Genomic DNA, 16,528 nt, shown 5'->3' with positions numbered 1-16,528 from the left:
ACGACCAAAATGTTCCTCCCTTCAAGCATCCATCAAAATTAAGCTTGAAAAGAATAAAGCAATGTGACGGAATTCTCAGCAATTTAAACTTTGCATAACTCCTGATTCTTGGAGCTACATTAATCTCACAGCCAAAGCTTATGAAGTTTGCTTTTGCTTGCTTGGTGTGCTATAACAGCAAAGATTTTATAATATGCACCAGAAGACCAAAAATTATTTTTCACTTCTCTCCCCCCTACCTACTCCAATTCAGCCTGAACACGGACTTAAGTCATCCTGCCCTCCAGTTATGTACAATATAACAGCACATTCAACTCAAAAAATGTGGTGAAAAAACTCTAGTGGAATAGCCTACCTGTGTATATACAGTGGAAACCAGATGGGTTGAAATCTTTAACAGTGGTTTGCCTCCATCTACCCATTTAATTTCAGAACCAGAATGCTGTATATAGAGAAGACAGTTAAAATACTGTTGATATTACATAAGTATTGTTATTACACCAAATATGGACATGTTGGCCTGGTCTGCACATGCAGAAAAGCCATGCTTTTTTAAAGCAAACCATGAATTAACCATAAGTTGTCCAATAATGGTTTGTTTCTTTCACACAAATGAAAGATTTCCCATCTACTCTTGAGTTAACAAATGCCAAATATGGATATACTGGCCTGGTTCAAATATAACACTAAACCATGGCTTCTTAGGCAAACCAAGGATTCGAAATGCATGGTGTACTTTCTGTAGCACGAACCATAATAAATTATTGGTACTTTCATTTATTTGCAAGGAAAAATTATTTCACAGTCAATCAGTGACCCATGACAGTGAACAGGTATACAGCGAGCAGGCTTGACACTTTAAAATTTAAGAATGACAAAAATTTAGTAATGCACTTTGAACATCTTGCATATTTAGATACAAAAACTAATGTTTGCTTTTGTGTGTGTGTTTTAACAACTCTGCCCTATCAAGTTCTATGAAAAATAATCAATCATTATTGTGTTGTTGGTTTTTTTACTTTGATCATGCCAGGTTCTTGATTGTTGAGATATCCACATGGAAGGTATGCAGCTACTGGGATATGTTGTTCATTTGTCACTACTCTTCCATCTTTCAACAGCTGAAGCCAAGAATACCCAACTACAAAAAATGCAAAGAAAAAACATTTCTAATATTCACACCTTAAGTATATAATATAACACAAAACAGCCTCATCTAGCAAGACTTGGTGAGTCTTATACTTCCTCCGCTAAAATCCTGTTAAACATGTTAGAAGGGCTCTACCCAATGGAACAAAGCACCCATTTTTATCTACAGCAGTTTCAATTTCAATTTAAAAAAGCAATTGACAGTCAACTTATTTCTCTAAAAATGCTATTAAAGTCAATTAATACATTTAGCATTGGACTCTATTGTAACCCAGCAACAAGAAAATGATTGATTTAATGATAAATCTTCAGAAGCTATGAAATGAGTATCAGACTTTGAATTCAACACAGAAAATCCAAGTCAATCATACCTTGTGCTTCAATTATGTCCTTCTTTTTGGTAGTCCCTTTGCTTGAACTATCACAGCTGACATGGTAGAAGGTAAACAACAAATGATGTTTTTCGTGTAACTGTGTGGGCAACTCTATTTTAATCTAAGAAGAAGAAACATATAAGTTTGGCTTCAGAGAATATTCCCAATAGTGTCGTGGTATGCCTCATAAAATGTACATATAGGAAATAATTTTCAATGCAATTAAAGCAAGATTTAGAACAAGAGATCATACATTGGGAGCAATTGTGGAAAAGTGGATTATATGCACTTAAAAAAAGACAGATATATGTGAAACTCTAGAATCATTTCAATGGAGGTCGCAGCTGCGATCATGCAAAGAAATACACACAGTGAACTTTCCCTCCAATATAGTGGAGTGCACTGCATGATCAAATGAATTAGGTGGAGGCTATCTAAAATGGAATGGGTAGCATATACAGATTTTGACTAGCTTGCATGATTTCAGCTTAATATAATCTTGTGTACAGTATTAAAATACAGTAGTGAAGTTCTACCCTTAAAAGCTCTAATCAAATTACAAAAGTGAATATATGAGTTTGAATATGCAACATGGCTGGACTAGAACAATTATACCCAACAGAAGTCTAGCTTCATATGTGTAGAAGAATTTTAACATGAGACGTATCAATGACAATGTTTTTGGATATGTATATCTGAGGCAGTTTTGAGACCTATTTACCTTGGGACTCAGCTACACAGCTGCAAATAAAATGTTTTAAGTGTGCAATATACAATGTGACACTAGATGGCGATGGTGAGCCTTATGGAAAATTCAATGTATTTTTAAAAACACTTTTTTAAAAAAGCACTTTCAGAACGGTTTTTATATGTGTGTAGATTTCACCTTGATTTTTGGCTCTAAAAAGGGCTCAAAAAAGACGCTCACAATAAAGGCACAAAAACCCAATAAAATTCCTTTTTAAAAAAATTGGACATCATTCAACAGTTACACTAATGTAGTGGCTTTTATTGCACACCCTAAAATTTGCTCTGGATAGTTAGGGGAACCCCTGGGGTAGATTTAGGAAACATGCAGGGAAAGGAGAGGGACATGCAACCTTAAATCTCTAGGAGATTTCTCCCAGTGGCTGCAGGTGCAACACCAACCTCAAAAATGGCAGATTAAAGACTTGTTTAAATTAGGTCCAGTCGTGACCGACTCTGGGGCTGCGGTGCTCATCTCGCTTTATTGTCCAAGGGAGCCAGCATACAGCTTCTGGGTCATGTGGCCAGCATGACTAATCCGCTTCTGGCGAACAAGAGCAGCGCACGGAAATGCCATTTACCTTCCCGCCGGAGCGGTACCTATTTATCTACTTGCACACTGACGTGCTTTCGAACTGCTAGGTTGGCAGGAGCAGGGACCGAGCAACGGGAGCTCACCCCGTCGCAGGGATTTGAACTGCCGACCTTCTGATCACCAAGTCCTAGGCTCTGTGGTTTAACCCACAGCACCACCTGCATCCCTAAAGACTTGTTTAGGATTGTCAAAAGTGCAGGATACAACTCATTTTCAGCAGCGGTCTCTCTATAGAATTTTTCAGAATTGATGGTACTATACCCTCTTCAAGATAGGCATTAACTTTGCTACCCAACTGAATAGACCTCCTCTGGCAGCTTTCAGCAACTACAATGGGCTTCAAACCTCAAGCAGATACCACAGGCACTATCAGTGACCTTCTTTAAATGAGAAGTCAAAATCAAAATGGATTCTAGCTGTTTTATCAGTAAAGTTTTCCACAAACTATTCATAACAGACCACAAAGGGTTCCTCTTATTCTCCTAAACGATTTAGATGTACTAACCCCCTTAGTATGCAGAAAAGCGTCACAAGCCAACATGGAATTTATGTAATGGTGATAAGCAAGTAAGATCTCTTTTCCACTCATACATCCATAGAATAATCCCTAAAATGAGCTGTATCCTGTCCCCCAGCCCAATTCTTCAGAAAACTATAGAGCTCTGGTTTTTGTAGATAAGAGAGGTAATCTGAGAGAAATTATACCATCTTCCAAAATGTTTCTCTGTTCATTTTTCTGTTCGAGAGATCATCCAGGGCTTCTGACAGGACTGTCATTTAAGGCAGCAAGCAATTTCTCCAAAGTTGTCAAGAAGCCATTCAGATCCACCACTTATTTATTACTAGTTACGATTTTACTATACTTTCCTAAACACTCAAAGCGGTTAATATGCATTATTCCAGGTATGCTTACAACAGGACTGTAAGATGGAAACTGAGGCAGACAGATATACTAGCTTGCCTACGGCTACCTGATAAATTGATTAAGACAGTTGCATTCTAATTCAAGGAACGAGTTCCACTCTCATCTCACTATGTTTTTGGAAACTGGCAAGTGTACAATGGGTTACCTCATCATAAAACTCTGGGTTTTGGTGATGATGCAGAACTGTAGCAAATGCTTGTCTTGTAAATACTGATCCACCAGGTCTGCCATAGATGCACTAAAAATCAAATAACAAAAGAAAGACTTATTCTATTGTATTTTAGGTCAAGAACATGCATGAATGAAACATTTTTTGATGTGCTGTTAAAAAATCCAAAGAGAACTTCCAATAACATTACATAAACACAACACTTGCAGCAACATGCCAAAATACAGCCTAGTGAAAGGATCTCAGGTAGCAGGGCTGGAAAATTTATCCACCTGATACCTTATATAGCATGAGAAACTTTCTCAGCCAAGAGTCACATTCCCTCTCGGGAAAGCCTCCAGGGGCTGCCTACGGGATTAACTGATCTGACTCTTATATTTTAAGGTGGGCCACATTCCAGCCATACAAAAGTCTCTCTCTCTCTCTCTCTCTCTCTCTCTCTCTCACACACACACACACACACACACACACCCAGTCTCCAGTAGGTAAACAAGATGTGTTATCATGTTTCAAGGTCACATTCTAACCAGGCAAAAGCACATGAGGAGCAAGCAGAGAAGGCCTGAGGATAGGTAGGGAAGAGTCCTGAGTGGCATACTGAAGTGCATTGCCCCCTGGACCCAAAGTTTCCCACCCCTGCCTTAGAGAACTGATTTTAGTCAAAGTATATAGTCCTGGGCCTAGATAAACCAATGCTCCCACTCAGTGTATGACAACCACACAAGAACTATAGTTGTTTTATGCAACTAGACTGATGTCTATGATTTTAGACCCCAAGCTCCTGGGGGCAGGAACCTGTCTTTTTGCCAAAGTTATTCTATAAATTTACATATATATGTGATGGCACTGCATCATCTAGAAACTACATTCAAATGTAAGGGACACATAAACCAAAATTAGGTAGCAGCTGTGTTTAAAGCATACTCTGCATATTACTTTACTGAGAAAAGAATGTCTGAATAATCAGTACTCTATTTTTTCAGTGAAATCATCAGAAGGATCACATACTCAATATTAGGCTTCCTCAACCTCAGCCCTCCAGATGTTTGTGGTCTACAACTCCCATGATCCCTAGCTAGCAGGACCAGTGGTCAGGGATGATGGGAATTGTAGTCTCAAAACATCTGGAGGGCCGAGGTTGAGGAAGCCTGCTCAATACTTGTCTACAAGTACAAAAAAGCCCTACTAAAGGAAATGTTACTCAATCTAATTGAGAAGGCCATAAAAGTATTCTGAAGCAAACTGATTCATGCCTTCAACTACTAGGGGGAGGTTGAGTTCCTACTTGAGGACACCTTACCTGCACAGAATAATAAGAGTGAGTTTTTGAATAAACTTTCTAATATCTGTAAGTCAGATCAACAAACCTTTAGAGGTATGGAATCTTCATCATCTGAATCCTTGAATTCAATGCAAACTGCAATATTTCTTGCCTAGAAAGAACACATACATTTTTGTTTTTCCTAAGAAGTGCCAGACAAGCAACCAAAACTTCCAAGAAAGAACACCAAATTCAATTCAGATTCAATTTGGTCTTGAATCTGAATGTTATTAATGGCCCATTAACTCACCTTTGCAAATGACTTTTGACTGTCATATTTCAAGTGCTTTGGATAAACATAAAGGTGATTGTTGTAGATGGTGAAAGGCTGAGTGTGTTTTGGTATACAGGGAACAAACTCCTCTACTTCAAACGTTACTACTGTCTTGGTACTGTTTTCAAACTGTTTCATGGGAATGTATGATGAGCTAACAAAATCTGAAAATATATTAAAAACCAATAAAAAAATTGAAGAAAAAATGCTTTTCAGCTATTTAAAAGTATTTTTCTATACTTACTTGGGATGTCTGGAGAAATATTATCAATTGTTATGTCTAGATTTCCTAAAATAACTGGTAGCTTGGCCATCTTTTCAGGTCTATGGAAGAAGGAAAAAACAAAGTGACTCAACAGAAAAATCACTAGGGATGGATAATACAGCAGAACTCAGATAGGAAAGGAAACACCCCAAAAGGTTTGGAAAGCATGACAGTCTTTTTTCCCAGAGAGATAGGTAAACACTATATTCCTTGGCAATACTTAGATCTCCTAAATTTATGCAGCTTTTCACTGAAACCACATCAAGTCCAATTTAGCAACTTCCCTTGACTATTTGATCCTCACAGACTGGACTTTTTAAGCCTTATGATGAGAACAGCTGTACTGACCACTGTCTCCAGTCCAGACTTTTCACCTATAATCTGTTTGTAAAAAATAAATAAATTCATTCTTCCACAGCACCCATTTAACTGAAACCTTAAAACAGGAGAGGCCAACCCAGAGCCTATGGTATGATGGCATTCAATAAGGCCTTCTTTGGTGGCTCTGAAGTTGTACTTGCATGAGTAGAAAGCACTTCCACTCGTACTCAGATTGTTTTCCTTATGGAAAGAAGCTTGCTGCAGACTCAGTTCAAGAGATATTACTTTATTTGTTTGAATTAGTCTTAGCCACATTATTATTTATTAAATTTCTATACCACCCTGTATAGAAATTTAATAATTTACAATACAGTGGTACCTTGGGTTACAGACGCTTCAGGTTACAGACTCTGCTAACCCAGAAATAGTAGCTTGGGTTAAGAACTTTGCTTCAGGATGAGAACAGAAATCGTGCTCCGGCGGCGCGGCAGCAGCAGGAGGCCCCATTAGCTAAAGTGGTGCTTCAGGTTAAGAACAGTTTCAGGTTAAGAACAGACCTCCGGAACGAATTAAGAACGTAACCAGAGGTACCACTGTATAAAACCACAAAAATACACAACATAGCAGCAAACAAAAACAATACCCCACAGTTTAAAAGGCCATAGATTGTTTAATTAGCCAAAGGCTTGGGAGTAGAGGAATGTTTCTACCTGGCACCTAAAGGTATATAACAAAGGTGACAGGTGCTGCTTTAAGAGCCCTTAAGGACAATAATGCAGGATGTAAGTATTCTAAATAATAAATATGTACAGTACTCACTTTTTGAAATCAGCTAACAATTTAAGCATGTCTTCGTTTGAGAGCTTGTTACTGTCTTGTTTGTAGAGTGCTGAAAATCGTGCATTTTTGTCTAGTGTCCCAGATGCATCCTTAAACAGTGTCCTGAAACATGAACTCTTATATAAGAATCTCATTACAAAATGAAACAGAGAAAAAAGTAAAAGTGAACGCTTCATATCCTGAAATTAGATTGGCAAACTCTGATCCACTGAAATATGCATAAATGCTCACAAGAAAGGAAGCCAAAATTTATTGTGTAACAATACATATTACTACCTACACCAGTGATTTCCAAACATCTTTCCCTGTGGAGCATTTGAAAATTGCTGAGGGTCTTGGCAGACTACTTAATGATTTTTCTGCATGTTGCAGCAACTGTAATGCAATGAATGAGCAAGAAGCAACATGATTTTTAAAAACTGTACTTTTACTGCTTCTTTTATTTCTTATAGAATGCATTTTATTGATTATAATTTGAATGCTGTAGAATCATAGAATCATAGAGTTGGAATAGACCACAAGGGCCATTGAGTCCAACCCCCTGCCAAGCAGGAAACACCATCAGAGCACTCCTGACATATGGTTGTCAAGCCTCTGCTTAAAGACCTCCAAAGAAGGAGACTCCACCACACTCCATGGCAGCAAATTCCACTGTCAAACATCTCTTACTGTCAGGAAGTTACAATACTGCAGATTGTAATGAAATAAAATACAACAAGAAGCAATAAAAACACAATTAAAAATCAGCATGAATATTTAATACAGTGAATTTGTGTTCTCAGCCACAAATCCACAGAAACACCACAGACCACCTGAATAAAGCTCACAGACCACTGGTGGTTATCAGAGCACAGTTTGGGAACTCCTAACCTACGCAATGTATTTTTCTAAAATAGTATCTGGTGTTTTCCAAGTCCTGTGATTTAAATACAATAGGGTGAGAGTGGCTTTAGCCTTGCCCACTAAATGCAAGGAATTCTGTCTCAAATACTAAATTGAGTTTTGACTAAAATAAAAAGGCACACAAATAAATACACTTCGAAGAAAAGAAGCCCCAGTCTTTACCTAGCTGCCCATGCGAATGGCATTCTGTACTGTCCTAGCCGCTGACATGCCTGTTTTGCATTTTTCAGAACTTTTTGAGCAACCTGTAAATGATAATAGAAATACATAAGTTTTTCATCAAATAACATTTGGTTTATTTATTTATTTAACCTCATTTCCACAGATAATGACTTATCTCAAATACTCATCCTTCATGATACAGTGGTACCTCGGGTTATAGACTCTGCTAACCCAGAAGTAGTACCTCAGGTTAAGAACTCTTCCCCAGGATGGGAATGGAAATCGTGCGGTGGCGGCAACGGGAGGCCCCATTAGCGAAAGCGAGCCTCAGGTTAGGAACGCTTTCTGGTTAAGAACGGACCTCCGGAAAAAAATAAGTTCATAACCAGAGGTACCACTGTATTCTTCTTGACAGGACCACAAGAAGGGTCTCTTTCCCAGACTGGGAATTTTGGATTAGAAGGTACTGGCGAAGATTTTAGGTTTTTAACACTATTACTCACAATAGTAGCCAAGACACAGTATGGAGCAAGACACATACACATCTATATGTGTTATAATTATTCTCACCAAGTACCTGGGTTCCGTTCTTCCTTTTCCCATTTCTGTTACTTTACTTGATTATTAAAATGCATATATACATGGTATTATTTGTATGCTGCCTTTCCACAGTTCCAACCATGCTCAAGGCAGCTTACAACACAAAAAAATACATAAGTACAAAATACGTAAGTACAACAATTATAGGCAGAAAAAATCAAAGGGGAAGAGGAATCCTGCATACAAATGGTGAGGAGCCAGTGGTATGTTCTTAAGTTTCCAAATATGATTTGGAGGACCAGATTTATAATGTCTGAATTGAGCTAGGGGCATCAGAGTGAAATTTTGTATGTGTGTCAAGGCAACCATGAAGCTCAGCTCGAGTTCTGCAGGGCCCTGACTAATTTCAGCTACAAAAGCTGGGGTTGCTGAACAGATTGAGTTGGGGTGTTGTTTGGTGGTGGTGGTGGTGTTGGGGGTTGCCGCTTCATTTTTTGTATCTTTATTTTAGATCTTGTGATTTATTTGGAAATTGTTTGGCTTGGTTGTGTATTTTTTAATGATTTATTTCTTATTTATGACTACTTTTGTTATGTTGGTGCCTTTGACTATGGCAGGTTTGAAGTGGGTCAGCAAATGATGGCTTGAAAGCAAGGCACTAACAACAGTTCTCCAGCTCTGGTAAAGGTAAAGGGACCCCTGACCATTAGGTCCAGTCATGACCGACTCTGAGGTTGTGGCACTCGTCTCGCTTTATTGGCCGAGGGAGTCGGCGTACAGCTTCTGGGTCATGTGGCCAGCATGACTAAGCCGCTTCTGACGAACAAGAGCAGCACACAGAAACGCCGTTTACCTTCCTGCCGGAGAGGTACCTATTTATCTACTTGCACTTTGACGTGCTTTCGAACTGCTAGGTTGGCAGGAGCAGGGACCGAGCAACAGGAGCTCACCCCGTCGCGGGGATTCGAACTGCCGACCTTCTGATCGGCAAGTCCAAGGCTCTGTGGTTTAACCCACAGCGCCACCCGCGTCCCTTCTCCAGCTCTGATGTCATAGCAAATTACAGTTAGAAAAAGCCAGGAAGTGAAAGACTGAACTTTCAAGAAAGCAGGGAGAAAAGAGGGAGAAGGAACAGAACCTGAAAGCCCCTAGTGTATCTCCAAACCACAGCTGAGAAGACCTGGTTTGTGATGTCTGCACTGAGCCACAACATTCAAGAGAGATATTGCACCACATTTTGAACTTTCATGTTTAACAAAGGATTCAGAATCTGATCTGATCTTTGACCCTGAAAAGTTCATTTGCCTTGAATAGATGTACTACATTTTAATACTCCAGTGTTTATGGCATTGCAAACAAACTGAGACTTATAAATGGGATGTCAAACAGTCAAGAGTATACCTTAGAAGAATCAGAACTTTTCATATATGGTTCAGCACAGTGGGTAATGCTCCCTTGCAGGACTTTCTCTATTCTGGCCACTAGAAATATATCAGGATGTGGACACGTCACTGAGAATATTCCCTGAAAATAAATGCTTGGTTTATTGACACTGAAATGAAAATAGAGGCCTTTATTTTGCAAAGTGGAAATAGTGACTTCTTTATTCCTTACCTGTTTGGGATATTGTAACATTATCTCTGGAATAATATCTTGAATCCGATGTAAGCAATCACTGCTGTCATTTAATACCTGTTGAGATGCACTACCTAGCATATTCCTCACTGTGCTATGATTCAAATCCACATGGAAATCTGATGAAATCTTCCGGTTCTCTTTTATATCAAAAAGTGACAGCGTTATGAAAAATGGTTCTACCTGGGCATTAAAAACAAACAAACAACGAACAGTAAACATGGCCATCAGGCAAAGAAATAATGGGTACTTGATAATTGGCACATAGAAAGAGCAGTTATTATATTATACAGTGACTTTTACTTTATAAATTCAATGTGTTGGAATTGTATTTTAGAACCTCTATAAATTAGAGAGCCAAATATCTTATACCACTGAATATGTAAAGATTTTATGCTCTCTTTTAGGAAAATGTATTTTATTCAATGACAAAAATCTACACACTATAATATGACACCACAATGTTTGCTACGTAATCAACAACTAACAATTACTCATGAAGTTCCGCACAACTTATGCCTTTCCTCTTTTCTCTCTTTCTGCTGGCAATAGTCATTCATTCTGCTTCTGGGCTAGTTCATAAAACTCTTGACAAACATCTACAGGTGCAATTATATCCCTCATTGTTTTGTTTTCTCTAAACATCCATTAATATATCAAGGGGGTAAATGAAGGGGGGAGGGATTTAGGCATGATATTGATTCATCATTCCAACATCAAGGGACTTGAGAACTCTCAGAAGTATTTACATTTGTTGTTGGTCCTTCCTCATTTTCAGCCACACAGCTTTGCAGATTGAAAGATAAATCATTGCACTTCACCAGAATCTTCTTCCCAAACTTCTCTTCAAATGGTTTTACTTCTGGCTCAATACCAGAGAAGTCAAGTTTCTTTAAGATAAATAGAAGAGAGAAAGCAATGTCTCACTTGCCAAAAAAGAATAATTATTTCTTTAAAATTTTTGATTTTCCCACCCAATTATCTAACCTGTGCATCTGGATCCAATGCAAAGAGTTTCACTCTGCTTTCACTTTTGAATTTGATTTCAGAATCTCTGGAACTCTGCAAAATAATAAGTTAATATTTTAAAACAGGATTTTTACTACAAACACAAAAGGTTGTTTCTTTAACCGTAAACATATGTTACGATTTTTCTTTGCAGTAGTTTACTTATGAAATATTTCTAGAGAAAAGTGAATAATTGGTACCATTTCACAGAGTTCTCACAAATATAACAGATTAAAACAACATAAAATCACAGAAGCAAAGTGGATCCTAAAAATGTACGTCTCAAGTGTCAAAAACCAGAGTAAAGAGGTGCATCTTCAGCATTCACTGGAAACTGTATAATGAAGGCGCCATATGCACCTTTGTGGGGAGGGAGTTCCAAAGCTTAGGGTATGCTACAGAGAATGCCCTCCCTGGGGAACCAGGCAGAGGGCCTTCTCAGTAGTGGCACCCACCCTGTGGAACGCCCTCCCATCAGATGTCAAGGAAATAAACAACTACCTGACTTTTAGAAGACATCTGAAGGCAGCCCTGTTTAGGGAAGTATTTAATGCTTGATGTTTGTAGTTTTAGTATTTTGTCGGAAGCCACCCAAAGTGGCCAGGGTATAAATAAATTATTATTATTACTATTATTATTATTACCCAGACACGATCCAAGTGGGTGCTTCCAAAAGTACATCCTCAGAGATTTTGTAACCCTGAAGCATACATATTTGCTTACATTGCAAAGTATAGAAAGGTATATCAGGTATATCAAGAGTGTGAGCAGTTGAAAAACAAAAAGTTGAAAAGGAATCACTGTAACAAGTGCCAAGGTTAAGGAAGTAGTGCAGAAAGACTGACTGTTCTTATAAGAAAAACTAATAAAATGAAGAGGAAGTATTAAGTCATTGAGACAAAGTTTATAGTGTAACAATGGGGCAAACTTTCACATTTAGCAGCATATTCAGTTCTGCACAGTACTCCAGGAATAAAGTTTATTTTTGCAATAACTACTTTTCAGTTATTTTTGTACTAAAACACAACCTTCCTGACCAACATACATCCTGTCTAGAATTATTTTGGTTCAAAACTAAAGAAGAAGACTGTGACAGGAGATTTTGGCACTACACTAAGAATTAGGATGGCACAGTGAACTCTGCAAAACAAAACAAAACCTCTGCAATGATACTTTGTGAAAATTAAGAGAAGAACGTATGATAAGTAGCATATTACCATTGGAAATTCTGCTACAAAGTTTATTAAAAACAAAACAAAACAAGAAAGCATCCAAAATATATTGGGCACACATTGTGTCACTTTTGAGAATGCTTAAGACATGGATGGGACACCTGTACATGCTCTCCAAATGCTGTTAGACTCCATTAAATCCTCTGTATGGACAATAGAAAAGGATAGGAGTTGGAGCTCAACAACATCTGGACGGTTACAGGTTTTCCATGTAAATTTGTTTCTGTATAGAAAAAGATAGCTAACAGATTGATGGTGAGCATTAGAGCCTAGTTCACAGCACTCAGGAATTTTCTGGAGAGGTTCCAAAACAAAACAAAACAAGCTGATCGTAAAGAGCAACAAAAAGTACACAGCCTCTGGAAGGCAGGGGAACATAGCATACAAGAAAAACATAGATGCCAAAATAGATTCTAGCATTCACGGAAACAGGAAGCTGCAGTTGTGGCACCAAGATTAGATATAATAAGCAGGTGTTCAGACTTTCAAGGAGGAGCCAAATCTCAATTATTGCCTATAAACCAAAACATTTCCTATTTCACAGTATATGTGCTTTAAAAAGTACAAATTTTAGAATTCTTCACACTTGAAGTTTCATATCCAGTTTAACTTCAATAAATTAACAAAATGTAGTCCAATCTATCACAGATAGATGATTAGTTTATGATTGTTAAATTCATCCAGCATCACTGGGTACTGGATGAAAGGAGCAACTTTCTGTAGTAGGAGGAACTCCAAGGAAGTCCAATTCTATGAAGAATGCTACTAATGTGGCACTACTCCCTTCTCTTTCTCACTGATCTTGCTACCCAGGGCCTGGAATCACCAAGCACTGTTAGATAAGTAACTTTTATTTGTCTTATTTTAGGAAGTTCAAGGCCAGCATATTGTTATCTAGGCACACTCATGATGGCACAGAGAAGCTTATCTTAAAAGCTCAGTCTTTCCATTGCCCAGACAGAACAAGAAGTCTGTTTTTGAGCAGGGAATGCTACCTTTTTAAAATAAGTGAATAATTTGAAGCAGCAAAAAAAGAAGATGGCAGAGCACAGAGGCTTTAGTTGATGAATCACAGATCTGATACTGGAAACTATCATCCGTCTTACAGTTGAGCCTTCATAGATTGCTTTAGTTAAACTAGACAAGACTAGTCCACCCATTACATTCTTCAGTAAAGTGGTATACACGTGCAAAAAAAGCAACTTCATGTTGGGGTGGTTTTGGTTATCAACAGAGGGGGAAACTACATTAACTTCTTTGTAAGATTTGGAGACTATTAAATAACTATTTCAAAAATACTCGTCTGATATACATTCAGCAAAAGAACATTTATGGTATGAAGGTATCATAAATCAAATTGCAACACAGTCAGCAGTGTTCCCATAATTAGGATTAGATTTTGTAATTCCTTTATTGACATACCATACTTTAAACTTTTAAAAAGCACAACATTACCTTGGCACTTTCAGGAAAATAGCTATCTATACTGGATGAGGAGTTGTCCATCTTGCTTTGCTCATCATCTGGAAATTTTAAAAAGTGAAACTATAAAAATTCACTGATGACTTTAGGAAAGTGCTATAACCAAAATGTTGTAAGGATTAACTTGACATATGGAGAAGGCAAATTCTAACTTGAGATGTTTTTGCTGTAATCAGCAATTCCCTCAATACTTTTTTCTATCCTAGGTACCATCTAATGGACCAGCTGCTTTTTACCGTGATAACTCTAAGAACTCCCTAAATAAAATGGTTCACAGTTTAGTCATCACAAAATCATTCAGATAATTCTTTAAGGCCACTTCAGATGATGGCAAGCATAAACCTTAAAAGGAGTAGACGTAGTCATGGTAGATAGATTTATTAACAGGTATTAGTAATCACAGGTAGATAAAATCTCCATGTTCACATTATAACTCTGGGTACCAGATACTGGGAAGAAGCTTTCAGCCCTCTGAAAGGTATCTGGCTGGCCATTGTTGGAAACTGAATGCTGTACAAGATGCAGATTTAATCTGACCCCTTCCCCTTCCCTTCATAAGGTTGGAAATATGATCCCAAATCTAAAGGAAAAATGGTCCAACCTAAGAAACCTGCCACCCCTGCAAATGCAAAAAGACAACTGGGGCTTTAGTGGAAGGGGTAATCCCTTCAAGAATGTTGATGTTAGCTAGCAGCTGCACAAAGAAACAAAGTATTTCATGCAGTGGCTGAATAAAGTGAAGTGTGTGGTTACTATATTGTATTTAGTAGCCACAAATCCTCACAAATCTTTATTTTAGTGCATCACATTTTCTAAATTACTGAGCAAACGTAACTCGCATTTACCCTCATGGGAGTCTCCATTTCTTTTTTCTTGCATTGCAGCTTCAAAATTTAATTGGAGAATTTTATTTAGAGTTGCAATCCATTCTTCCATTTCTACTTCACTGTCTGCTGCAAGAAGATAGCTACTCTTGTCCTGCATTTTAAGCTCAAAGGCAAAACGCCGGACTTTGTTGTTCTGCAATATAATAAAGGATATTAACATGTTACCTGCCATGGATTTATTTATTTATTTTTGTCATCTGAGGTCATCACACATATATAAGCATTGGGCAAATGTAACTGTTTGAAGTGGAGAAAAGTATCATGCATAAACATGTTCAACATAAATCCCTGGAGCTTGCAGAACTTGTTAACTTTTTGAAGCCCTTTTTTATTGCTTTTTCTTGGCAAGTGGGAAAAAGATTCTAGCTTCACATTCACAGAATTAAATTAAATTTAATGAATTGTGGGCCATTGGCAACATTTCCCAAAGTGCTGCTGTAGCCCATATTGTACTGTGGAGAAGGGACTTGAAATACAGGAAGTAGGAGAATTATGGACTATGAATCAACTATGTAAGCAGTGAAGGGACCTAGCAACTGTCTGAAGTGGAGAAAATTATTGTGGATCCCAAAGAGGCAAGTTGTGGCTCGAGGACCCAAACCCCGCGCAGTGGAATGAAACACAAGGACACGTGATATAAGGTTAATGGGCAAGAAAAGGCCACAACTTTATTGATTACAGCAAGTGAAAAGGTATTGGCTTAGGCATTGGATTACGTCAGCTGACTCCACCCACTTGGAGAGGGGTGAGTCTAAAAAACAAAGGGGGGTCTATTCACCAGTAGGTGGAGCCTGTTGATGCTAATCCAACTATAGGCTCTCCCCTGATGTCACCGAGGGTCATGCCATGGCCTCCCGCCAAGCAGGCATCGGACAGAATACACGGCCGCCGGATTCCTTTAACGGAATACCCAAAAATTGAAGGCGCAGGCGATGGCCACACCTAGCCCTTCGACACCACAACACATTATTCCAATGCCTAACCTACCCACCAATACCACGAAAGTTGATTGCTACGAGGTAGGCGAAAAAACCAAAAAGCCTAATGCCAAATGGAAAAATTCCTACCAGGCCCCCTGGACAACCAGGGCAACCAACCTAAGGTCCATAGCAAGGCCAAAAGAAAACTGGAAACCCTGCTCTAAGGGAGTGGAGGGTGGGTGACTCGTGACGGGACGACAAGAAGAGAGGGCTGGAGGCTGGCGCCGCAACAATTCAGGCTGCTGTACACGCCCCCTTGAAGGCACCTGGTGGGGTGCCTGGCCGAGGGCGGGGGCGCCAGCCAGGTGAGTGGGAGGCAGGGGGCAAACGCCCCCCTGCTTGAGGCGGAGTCCGGCTCCCAGCCACAACCACTCCCCTCTCTTGCAGGGAGGAGAGTCTTTCCCAGACACTGAAATTTATGATAAGGAGTAGCCATCATGGTGCCCTTCAGGTGCACCAACCCCCGCCAGCAGGACCAGCCATTAGGAATATTGGGAGATGTAGTCAAACAACACCTAGAGAACCACAACTACTTTTTGGGATTCAGAGGTGTAAATGACAGCTCTTTTTAAAGTTTTGTGATTGAGCTATGTTTCAAACTTTCACACAGATAAAGAATTGGAACTAGTAACCAACTTTATCATATGGGGAAGAATACTTACGACTATTTTCTTTTAACCCTAAGATAAAATTTCACACATAGGACCATTTATAAATGA

General features: G+C 38.7%; 1 protein-coding gene across 15 annotated transcripts in view; it reads right to left on the bottom strand.

Annotated features, from left to right (window-relative positions):
• Positions 1-16,528, bottom strand: part of DOCK9 (dedicator of cytokinesis 9) — a 98,035-nt gene that overhangs the window by 39,449 nt on the left and 42,058 nt on the right. For all 15 annotated transcript variants that reach the window (XM_079972369.1, XM_079972376.1, XM_079972380.1 and 12 more), the window contains exons 8-22: positions 14,788-14,962; positions 13,916-13,983; positions 11,208-11,282; positions 10,970-11,110; positions 10,200-10,403; positions 9,987-10,109; positions 8,046-8,128; positions 6,960-7,082; positions 5,799-5,878; positions 5,531-5,718; positions 5,327-5,392; positions 3,936-4,028; positions 1,521-1,644; positions 1,020-1,141; positions 356-442 (exon numbers count right to left, since the gene is read on the bottom strand). In XM_079972369.1, the coding sequence (XP_079828495.1) occupies positions 356-442; positions 1,020-1,141; positions 1,521-1,644; positions 3,936-4,028; positions 5,327-5,392; positions 5,531-5,718; positions 5,799-5,878; positions 6,960-7,082; positions 8,046-8,128; positions 9,987-10,109; positions 10,200-10,403; positions 10,970-11,110; positions 11,208-11,282; positions 13,916-13,983; positions 14,788-14,962 (1,752 nt within the window). The remainder of the gene's footprint in view (positions 1-355; positions 443-1,019; positions 1,142-1,520; positions 1,645-3,935; positions 4,029-5,326; positions 5,393-5,530; positions 5,719-5,798; positions 5,879-6,959; positions 7,083-8,045; positions 8,129-9,986; positions 10,110-10,199; positions 10,404-10,969; positions 11,111-11,207; positions 11,283-13,915; positions 13,984-14,787; positions 14,963-16,528) is intronic.

Source organism: Podarcis cretensis (genome assembly GCF_951804945.1).
Source record: "Podarcis cretensis genome assembly, chromosome: 4".
In the NCBI taxonomy this organism is placed as follows: Eukaryota; Metazoa; Chordata; class Lepidosauria; order Squamata; family Lacertidae; genus Podarcis; species Podarcis cretensis.
Note: the sequence above shows the minus strand (reverse complement) of the source record. Positions and strands in the feature narration are given on the sequence as shown.